The 11,053-nt window shown below is 37.3% G+C and overlaps 2 protein-coding genes across 2 annotated transcripts in view; both read left to right on the plus strand.

Annotated features, from left to right (window-relative positions):
- LOC101307301 (crooked neck-like protein 1-like) overlaps positions 1 to 3,160 on the plus strand; it is a 5,152-nt gene extending 1,992 nt beyond the window's left edge. Inside the window, exons 4-8 of the mRNA XM_004298832.1 lie at positions 749 to 893; positions 991 to 1,209; positions 2,120 to 2,342; positions 2,450 to 2,645; positions 2,846 to 3,160. Coding sequence (XP_004298880.1) covers positions 749 to 893; positions 991 to 1,209; positions 2,120 to 2,342; positions 2,450 to 2,645; positions 2,846 to 2,960 — 898 coding nt within the window. The 3' untranslated portion in view covers positions 2,961 to 3,160. The remainder of the gene's footprint in view (positions 1 to 748; positions 894 to 990; positions 1,210 to 2,119; positions 2,343 to 2,449; positions 2,646 to 2,845) is intronic.
- Positions 3,161 to 5,849: 2,689 nt separating this feature from the next.
- LOC101304876 lies at positions 5,850 to 9,478 on the plus strand. The gene is made up of 2 exons (XM_004300808.1): positions 5,850 to 6,350; positions 6,744 to 9,478. Exons 1-2 carry the CDS (start codon positions 6,260 to 6,262, stop codon positions 9,476 to 9,478), a joined length of 2,826 nt encoding a protein of 941 aa, XP_004300856.1. The 5' UTR covers positions 5,850 to 6,259.
- Positions 9,479 to 11,053: the final 1,575 nt, after the last annotated feature.

Consider the following 11,053-nt stretch of genomic DNA (forward strand, 5'->3'; position numbering starts at 1 on the left):
TACGTACGTACGTCGTCTCTCTCTCTCTCTCTCTCTCTCTCTCTCTCTCTCTCTCTCTCTATACACACACACACATATGACACATGTATCATTGCTACATAGAGAAAGAAAAAGAAGACAAAACTATCTGATGATCATAGAAGCACAGCGTTCATCCCGTCTGGTCATCCCCATCAGAGTCAGTACTGAACACTTTTAAGAGAATATCCAAAGGATAAGCCTCTTTGAATGTTTAGTTTGTTCCACACCGAGTCCCAACCCCAACCCATGCATACTCTCCCCATACCTGAACCTGGAAGTGGAGTAGTCCCACTCCCATTGGCATGAAGTTGTTTTATATAGATGTTTGGTCATCAGTAGGTGGAGGTCCAGCTGATGGGTGCTGGTGACAGCACCAGATGTTTGTCAGCAGCATACTTCAACTTGCCGTGTACCGGAAAGCCACTGATGGGATAAAAAAATAATCCTGGTCTTCAGTACATGAATAGCTGCAGTGCAGTAGTACTGAATAAAATATTTGGTTATATACATTCTAAAGAGGAACCTAAAGAGGGAGTGCTTGAAAAATAAAGAGGAAGTTCATATACGTTCTAAGTAATTAGGGTATATATTTGTCTTTTCAGTGTAACTGTATTATTTGCTTTGTTTATAATGAAGTAAAAAGGCTGATGAGCTTGGCGTTTTAGTAGTAAATTATGATTTCTTGTAATCCCTTGGCCAGATCTATAACAAGCTTTTATGTTTCCAGGGAGTGCCTAAAGTTGATTCCTCATGAGAAATTTTCATTTGCAAAAATATGGCTTCTTGCTGCTCAGTTTGAGATACGGCAGCTAAATCTCAAGGGCGCACGCCAGATTCTTGGTAATGCAATTGGCAAGGCACCTAAAGATAAGGTAACATATGGCTAGTCTTGTTGATGCTTACTTTAACAAAATTCTGTTTTTCAAGGAAAACACATTATTAACTGTCATGTATGCTTTCTCTGAACAGATTTTCAAGAAATATATTGAGATTGAGCTGCAACTTGCAAATATAGATCGTTGTCGGAAGTTATATGAAAAGTATCTGGAGTGGGCACCACACAATTGTTACGCATGGAGCAAGTATGCAGAATTAGAGAAATCCTTGGGTGAGACAGAACGAGCAAGGTCCCTTTTTGAACTCGCCATCAGCCAATTAGAACTTGACATGCCTGAATTGTTATGGAAGGTATGTTCACACATCTCGATTGCTAGACATAAAATAGATAAAACCGTTCTTGGTTGGATCTGGATCATCTGTTTTTATGATGTTTCATACATATAATATTCCATCTCGCTAGTTGCATGAATTCTACTTGTCTTTGTGGTGCTTGACAGTTGACTCTTAAAATTGAATTGGATAGAAAATGGAAACTATGTCATTCTAGGCCTGTTGTGCGGTCACTCTGTTGTCTTGTGGAGGTGCATTATGGTTTGGTTTGTTGCTTCCTGTTATTTTTGAAACAAGTTAAACAACTGTCAGGATTCCATCAACTAAATATAGGATCTTGACCAAGGATGCTTTGAAATAATTATTGTGTGTGTAGATTTAACAGTTAAGATAGGATGCTAGGGCGAAGTGGTAGGTGTGGCATCATTGATTTTGGGTTTCTGCAGTTAATGATGAGGTTGTGTGTGTGATCCTCATTCTAATTTCCTGACACAAAAAGGGTAAAGGGAACTGAGCCAACAGTAAACCTAGCCCATACCCAATAGTTGATGTTGACGACAATGGAATTTGTCACCACATTTCTAGTGCCATGGGATCAAAGTACTGTAGCAGACCGATAGTGCAATAGTGAAGCATTAGGCTTCAGGCTACTGCTTCTGGCATAGCATATGTTAATGAAAATTGTAGTCTTTCACTTTGATAATTGTTTCTTCCTGTAAAGATTATTTTGATTGGTGAAGACAAAATAAGTTTTGGAAGTATAAGACGATGAGAATTAGATTACAAATTTACAATTGTGGTGTACTTTTCTCAATACTCTTCTTGAGAAATACTGTCAATTGGTGCTTTTCAATTTTATGGTTTGATGTATTAAAATTTCTTTTGATGAATGTGTCTTTCCTGATTCCTGACTTTTGATTGATAACAGGCATACATCGACTTTGAACTGTCAGAGTTTGACTTTGACAGAACTAGACAACTTTATGAGAGACTCCTAGACCGAACAAAACATCTAAAGGTGTGGATCAGTTATGCAAAATTTGAGGCATCTGCTATGGTGGGGGGTAATGATGAGGATTCAGAATTTGCAGAAGCTCCTTCCGAGGATGATATTATTGAAGAGAAGAAACAATGTATCGAGCGTGCTAGAAGTAAGCAGTTTCTGATAATGTTTCATATTTTATGTTATGTTCTATTTAAGTTCATCTTTGTAATCTTAACAAGTCTGACCCATGTTTGTTTTATATTTGTGCATCAGGGGTTTTCGAGAAAGCTCTTAACTATTTTAGAACTTCAGCACCCGAATTGAAGGAAGAAAGAGGTATGTTGTTAGAAGAATGGTTTAATATGGAGGCTAGCTTTGGGGATCTGGGTGATATCAGCCTTGTTCAATCTAAGCTGCCAAAGAAACTGAAGAAGAGGAGGGCAATTGAAACTGAAGACGGTCCTGCAGGGTATGTTACCAAACTTCCGTGCTTCTAAGTTTCATATTTTCATTTCTTTTCTTTAAATTCATATATCTCATATCTGTCTTGGTCTAGATAATCTGTCTGTTAAATGGAAAATGAGTTTTGTTTTTTTATCGTCTTCGTCCATTTGACAAGCTACTTTTTGGTTCCTATTTTGCATATGTTGACAAAATCTATATCCGTAGGTATGAGGAATACATTGATTACCTGTTCCCTGAAGAAAGTCAGACGACAAATCTCAAGATTTTGGAAGCTGCCTACAAGTGGAAGAAGCAAAAACGTTCTTCTGATGAGGATTAAAAAGTCTTTGCAATTTTTGTACTGTGCAAGTGTAAATACAGAGAAGGTTATCCTTTACCAATGCTGAGAGAAATGATTTACCTTCCTCCTGATATGGTTGGTGATAACTTGTTTTGATCTTGTTCTGATTCTAATTCTATTAATATGTTCTCACACCTTGTACTTTGGCTAGCTCCTTATGCTTTGGAAATGATTTATAGTCTTGATTATTGCAAAACGCATTGATTGTACTTGTTTTGATGGTGCTGATAAAATTTATTCTTAGTTTGTTGGTAATCAATGGCGAACTATATTGAAGTTTGGAGCAGGATCATGGCTCAACATTGCAGTACTCCTACACTAGGAGGATTACCTGATGATTTCAGAGATTGACTGCCGACTATTGTTCGAAAAATATTGCAATATGGTCCTTGTTTGGAAGATTGGCTACATGATTTAGTGGTTACAGGAGAAAAGAGTTGGGGTATAATCATGTCATTGGCTTTGTCTTCCACTTACAAAAAGAAGGGTCCTCATGAAAATTTGGGGAAGAGATCATACTTTAGAGAATGAAGATTCATTTTCTTTTCAAAGGTCCTAGATGAGTTCCTTTCCTATTGACCCTGACATTTTAGACCCTGTAACAGATGTTGATGTGTATAAACTAATGTCGACATGATTAGTAGTATTAAGAAATGGAAAATACTATCAAATCTCATCTAGTCCAGGAGAGCTAATCCATGCCCATGTGTCCCATTCACATACACATGCTCGCTGTCTCTTTGTTTGGTTAGTATCTATCAATTTGTTCCAACTTCTCTTCTTGCTTATTATAATCTTCGCATGATCATTCATAGTAATGTAAGAGCTGCCAAACTGAGATAGTGTTAAAAAAAACAAATTGGTTATGCACCATATATTAAACTGACCAACTGATTCAAAGTCCTTCAACAATCTATATGTGCAATTGCATGTGCAACTGCAAGTCTGGATATGTCACTATGTCTAACCAGCTTTGGCGCCACCATCTAGTCCAACCAACCCCGGGACTTGGCCAGAACTTTGGCAGCTCTGTTACTTTGGCACACTGCTCAATGATAATAATTGGTCGTGAGCACCATATATTTCAAAGAAATTTTAGCAAAGAAGGCGAAACAAAATAACAAATATTATAACCATAAATTCTTCTATACATGACGTGTAAATATACCGAGTAATCATAGTCATTTATTACAACTTACATATAGAGACCACTATGTATTTGGATTATGTTTTTTAATCTTGATCATTCACGTATGTATATGTAGATACATGTCGTATACTGAAGATATTATAATAGACGAATGATTCTTCCGTGTGGTCTAATGTGTGTAAAACATGGTATCAGAAAGAACAAAGAACATTTGTCGTTCTAGCAGTCCTTGGTGTGACTGTCTAGTTTCACCTTATATGTATTTTCACATTTTCGTTTAAATTTTTTTCCTAGAAATGAACCTTGCATAATAAGAAGGGCGGGAAGTGTGGCATGTGTCACTGGGAGATTGAACACCGAATAATGCCAAGTGTTGACGCTATTTTGGTCCTAACTCCCGAAACAAAGATAATCTCAAGATACCAAAATTGAGAAATTGATCCCACACGTTGGTTTCAGGAGGTTTACTTTTGTTGTTCTAAACAAAGCGCCACCACTTCCTTTATCCAAAAATGTCAAATAGATAACAAACAAACAAACAAAACAAAACTACTATTTCCTTCAGGACTGCAATGAAACCACAAAACACAACCCAGGATATAGACAGTAATTTCCAATTTTCCCTACCCATAGCTTTCTTTTTTACCTCTCAAAAAACCCATCTTTACTGCTATTGGAATGTGAACAATGGTGTTTCATCTGCAGGTAATTCCTTCTTTTCACTGCTTTGAGGGAATGTGATTATCAATGTGTCAATTCCAGAGTTTCTTCTTGTGATATCATTGCTTTATTGGCTTGGAAACTAGCTCAAAGTTTGTTCCTTTTGATCCTGTAATTGTATAAGACAATCAAATAGGATGTGATCATATTGCTCTCTTTGCTTTCTCTCATTTGATGTAATCAAACTTGCTACAATTTAGGAAAAGCTATATATTTCTCCTTGGAAACTAGCTCGAAGTTTGCTCCTTTTGATTCTATAATTGTATATAAACCATTATCGGATTGAATATCTTCATTTCTATCTGACATTATATTCATAGCTTTACATCATTTCATGGAAAAAGGCTCAATCCTTTTGATTTGAAAATGGCTAGGTAGGAGGTGTCACTTTTCTAAATTCAGGGGGGAAATTATTAGTCTTAAGTTTTGTAACTGCAGAAAGTCTTCAATTGCTGGCCTTGTCCATGAAGTTGACATCCCAGACCTAATTCTTCTCACCCATATAAAGATGAAAACAGTTACATAGGGACCCTTATTATATTCGATCAGCAATGTTAAATTCATTCTCATAATCATAATATTCTGTTTCTATATGTACATGGTAGTGATGGTAATTACCCTAGTTGGCTAAGTTATATACTAACAGCATCAAGCCTCATGATTTCGCCTAATTAAATGTTTACATGATGGTCATTCGGAAACTAAAATGGCCCAACGACATGGTTTTTGTTTTCTTCATTTCTTCTTGTTATTTAGTCTGGTATTTTGTATTCAAGCTTCATTTCTTGTCCTTAAACTTTCATCTCCTATTGTGAAATGTATACTATGACCCCATCCTTAATATTGGCCTACTCCATTAGGAGAAATGGATAACAACTTGCAGTTTGATGAGCCTGAAGTTTAAATGCATCAACTGTCTGATTCAGTTGTTATAATCACAATGACATAATAGTTATAGTAGTGAGATCTATCAAAGTCTCATCACAATTCTTCTGTGTGAAACTGTCAATCTTATTCTCTAGTTACATATTTTAGCACTACATCCTATTCAGAACTTTAATTACAGAATAAAAGAATTTTCTTTCTTAAGCTTCCCTACTTTGTTTGATGAGACTTTTCTTTGTCTTAGAGGCAAATATAATGATGATAAGGAGTTGTAGTAAATGCTTCAGAGTGTCTTTTTCTTCCCTAGATTCAAATTCGTTGTCGTCTTTGAATGTGCGGTTATGCTAGAAGTTAGTCAAATTAATTTTCCTTGTTGAATTTTCAGATCTTCGGTATTGCCAACTTCAAGATGAAAGTGTCTTGTGTTGATGCGTAGCTGAAAATTATCAAGCTTTTGTTGTGTTGATGAAAGTTTGAGTAGTTTTTGATTCATCAAGTATTCGCTGAAAATTATTAGACACAGATGATTAAGCATCGGCGGATGGAGCTAGCAAAGAACTTTGTGAATCGTGTTGATCCTGATAAAACTGAACAGTTGAAGAAGACTAAAAATGGTGCAAATTCTCTCCCTTCAACTTTAGTCTTTTGACTATATAACCTGGTTGTGAAAGATTTGATGTATGGAAGCCAAAAGAAGTGCTGTTCAGAAATTTGATGTATGTTTCTTTTTCTTGTACAGTGTAATGTATATAACTATTACCAAAAAACTGAGATTTTCTTGTTTCATTTTCTTTTGTTCTAGGTTGAATGTGATTTCTGCTTCTTTCTATTTTTTATTGGTAGTTTTGATGGTTTTTCTCAATGATATTTTGGTTGATGCCTGAGAGATCTGTTTATCTCAATGGTTTTACAGAAATAGGGCTTTTGATAAAGCATATCTTACAGCTGCATGCCACTTCATTTTATGTTGCAAGTTATCTTATTTGGAAATTATATGTTATCTGCAGATATTGAAACTAATGTGACAAGGATCTTCAAGCTTATAAAAAGTGAAGATCTTGACAAGAAAGATGGGAACAGAAAAGATGGGAACCAAAGACATTCAAAGAAGGATATGGAACTTGTTGGACTCATTGAGAATTTCTACCAACAGTACCAGTCCCTCTATGCATTGTATGATCATCTAATTGGAGAGTCAGGAAGAATAGTTCGAAAAAGAAAAGGGAGAACAGGCTCTTCTCCCTTGTCTCCCTCCAGCTCTGTCTCAGACGCTGAGTACTTTTCCTCAGACGAAAATGACAATATTTATGTCAAGCCAGAAAATCATGGGCATCAGAAGATGGCAGACAGCAGTAATCATGATCTTAAAACCGAGAACTTGGGTCTGAAGCTTATTACATTGTCCAGAAGCTGTAGCGAAGAAGAAAAGGACGCAATAAATACGGAATATATGTCAGCACTGAAAAAAGTAAATGCAGATATTACAGATGAAGATGTCAAGAATGAAGTGGATGATAGTGTCAAGGAACTTTCAGCTCTTGTTGAGGCGCATGAACATCATGGGACTCAATCACCATCTAGGGTGAAAGAGTTAGAGGGCCAGCTAGCTGGCTTCAAAACTGATTTGGAGTCATTGTGCAGCCAGAAAAGAGATTTGGAAGCATGGAAAGAAGGCAAACTTGCTGAGGCTAAACAGCTAGGAGATAAAAACATAGGTCTCCATGCCCGGATTTTGGAGCTTGAGTTAGTTTTAAAAGAAAAAAATGATGAAATGTCTGACCTCCAGAAGAAACTTGAAAACGAGGAAAGTTCAGCATTAAAAGTAGCACATTTGATGGCAGAGAACAACAATCTGCACTTGGAAGTTGAATCATTGAGCGCTCAAAAAGGGGAAATGGAAGAAAGGATGGCTAGCGTAGAAAATAAATCATCAGCTCAAGTCAAGGGATTTACAGAAAAGATCAATGTAATGAATCAGGATTTAGAGACCCTGCGCTGGCAGATAGCCGAAACAGGAATGCAGCTGGATAGCAAGAATGAGGAAATCTTGCAAGAACAGCGCAACATAGAAACTTTGAAGGAGGAACAAAAAAGAAAAGATGTAGCTGAAAAGAAAATGTCTGAAGAAAGACAACGTTATTTTAAGCAGGTGAAGGATATGGAATTAGAAGTGGACTCTCTACGCAGCCACAAAAGGAATCTGGAAAAGCTGAGAAGAAGTAAAATGCATGAGGCGGATAAGCTGAAAAGGCAAAATGCAGCTCTGCGTGCTAAGGTAGTTGACTTGGAGAAAACTTTGTCTGAGAGAGGAGATGAGGTTTCTGCTCTTCGTAAACAATGTGAGGATGTAAAGAATGAAGCTTCTACTCAACTTATGACCTTGACTACACAAGTCAGCGGCTTGAAACAGGAGCTGGATTCTTTGAAGCGCCAGAAGAGCCAGCTAGAATTGCAGTGTGAGAAAGAGAACAAGGAATGGTTGAAAAGGCTAAGCACAACAGAAAATGAAACCGAAAAGAAAATGCTAGAAGAAAGACAGCTGTTTCTTGATCAGGTGAAGGACATGGAAAAGGAAGTGGACTCTCTATGCTGCCAAAAGACCTCTTTGGAAAACCAGATAACACTTAAAATCCATGACACTGATATGCTGCAACGCGAAAATGAGGGACTCAATGCTAGAATTTTGGAGCTGGAGAAGACATTGACCGAGAGAGGGGACGAGGTTGAAGCTCTTCGTAGAGAATGTGAGGATGAACACAACGAAGCTGTTGAAGCTTCTTATAAACTGATGGACTTAACAACGCAGGTAAGCGATTTGGAACAGGAGATGGGTACCTTGCGGACCAAGAAGAGCCAGTTGGAGTTGCAAATTGAGACAGAAAACAAAGAACATAAGGAAAGGCAGACCGAGATGGAAGGAAAGATTGCTGATCAGCAGAGAGTTATTAAGGAACAGGAAGATTCTATCAAGAAGATCACTAAGGAGTCAAACAATGCTAAAATGTGGTTTCCTGAATCCAAGCTAAATCTACAGCTTGCCGAAAGAAAGATGGAAGAATTGGCAAAAAAGCACCGCATACATTTTGAGGACACTGTCCGGCTCCTATATCAGAGAATCAGGGTAGCAGAACATATACAAACTGAAACAAAAGAGAGCTATCGGAGAATGAAAGATGATTATGAGAAAGAGACTAAAGAGATCAGAGAAAAGCTTGCATTTTACGAAAATCCACTCAAAAAGATGAAGGGAATATCCGAAACAGCAAAGAGAACACTGAACAGATTGGATAGGGCAGCATCTACGTTTGATAAGCACCACAGCAATGTTTTGAACAACATTTCCAGAATGTCGGATGAGGTTCAGCTTGCGAAAACTTGGGTTACAAGCGCAACCAGCGAGATCAAACTGCTGAAGCATGAGGCTGACTACCTGGCTACGCAGCTGCATGAAAAGGAAGAACAGGAGCGTTTCTTAAGGGAGAAAGTATGGAAGTTAGAAGCAACTGCAAGCAAGGAAGCCGGAGAGAAGCTAAACTTGATGAACAACTTCAGCCAACTCGAGAAGCAGGTAGCGAAAATGGAGAGGACAGTAAAGGAGAAGGATGAAGACTTGTTGAGTCTTGGTGAGGAGAAGAGGGAGGTCATAAGGCAGCTTTGCATCTTGATTGATCATCACCGAGTCCGCTATGATGATCTTAAGCAAGTGATATCAAAGAGGTCTGGCAGACCTGCAGTACTGTAAATTAGGCCTTACAATGGCCATTGTTACAATATTTTTGTGCAGCATTACAAATCTTGTTCATTGCTGTGATATATTCATTCAGTTATTTTCAAAACAGGTTCTGAATTAAGTCAATTAATTGAAATGGTATTGCATCCATTTCTCAGTTTCACTTCTGTTTTGTTTTCTGGCCTTTGAATACGTTTTTTTTTTTTTTTTTTTATAGTAAATGGCTGGTGCGGCTGCCCTCAAGCCTGTCCTTTGAATACGTTTCGCATTCATGGTTTAGGATGTGTTATTTCATATTTGCCACTAACAAATGGACAAACGCCATGTCCAAATACAGTAAACCAAACACTATTGTTCTGTGAATCTGTGATGCCATTTGCTTTTGCACAACAGTGATAGCTGACTTTTATTTGATTGATGGTCAATTATGTGCTGACTTTTATTTGATTGACGGTCAATTATGTTCTAAAAAAGAGACAAATAAATCACCGTTTTTCAAGCTTAATTTGCCCAAATCTTCGTGTTGAGGTGACATTTTTCTTACGAGTGTGGACTAATGATAATTATAATTAGGGAATTAGAGACATTTACGTTTACACCAAATTAAGAAAACTTATCAAGTTGAGCGGATCTTTCTCTCATCCAACAAAAGTTGATAGGTTGGAAATGGTGTACATTCTTCTTTAAGGATTGCTAACCTCTCATAGGGTCATTCCAAAGTTCCAAACCATTCTACTCTACGAGTGTTAATAACAACTTGACTTTCTTTTATTCCATGTTTTATCTACTTGCAACCTCGGTTAGACCAAAATTTTGGATATATGTAGCCCTCAATTGAACTATGTTTGTTCCGAAATATAGGTGTTTTCATTTTTAAGTTCTAGATGGTAAACCGTTATTATTTCAAAGAAAATTAGAAATAGATTGCCTATAAGGATGGTGATTACAATACATCAACTTAGAATGTTGTAAATATAACGTCTCTTAGCAATCAAAGCTTCGATATACGGTAAAACAACCATGTTGACTCTAGAAACTTGAACCCGTTATAACAAAGAAACTGACAATGCATATCAAAGCTTACACGAAACAAAATCTAGATAAAGAGGATAATTCCGACCTCACTCAGTCGTCATTGGCATAACCGTTTGTTAGATGACGATGATTATGCCCAGAAGAACACAAGAAAACCTGCATTTCATGCCATTATTTCTGCCAATGCATCCAAGCTGTGTGACATTTTTAAAAATAAAAAATAAAAAAAATTGATCATAAATGGGACAACGAAAAGAACAAGCGCGGGAAATTTGACCTCAAGGGCCATATCATCACAGTAACCCCAATAATTCATCCAAAATCTCGCGATATAAACAAACAGAAACGCGAGACTTTGACCGCTAACAAACGAGAAACCGAAAGCCAACCGCGCCTTGATGCCAGCCAAGAATGTGGCAATACCGTAATTAGCTGCAAAAACCGGGGGCAAATACAAAAAAGCCAAAACCAAAGATTCCACCTATGTGAAATTTGAAGCTCTGCCATTGGCGTCACCAGCAGTCACTCTGATTAGGCCTCTCTCTCTCTCTC

Source organism: Fragaria vesca, linkage group LG5 (assembly GCF_000184155.1).
Source record: "Fragaria vesca subsp. vesca linkage group LG5, FraVesHawaii_1.0, whole genome shotgun sequence".
Lineage (NCBI taxonomy): Eukaryota > Viridiplantae > Streptophyta > Magnoliopsida > Rosales > Rosaceae > Fragaria > Fragaria vesca.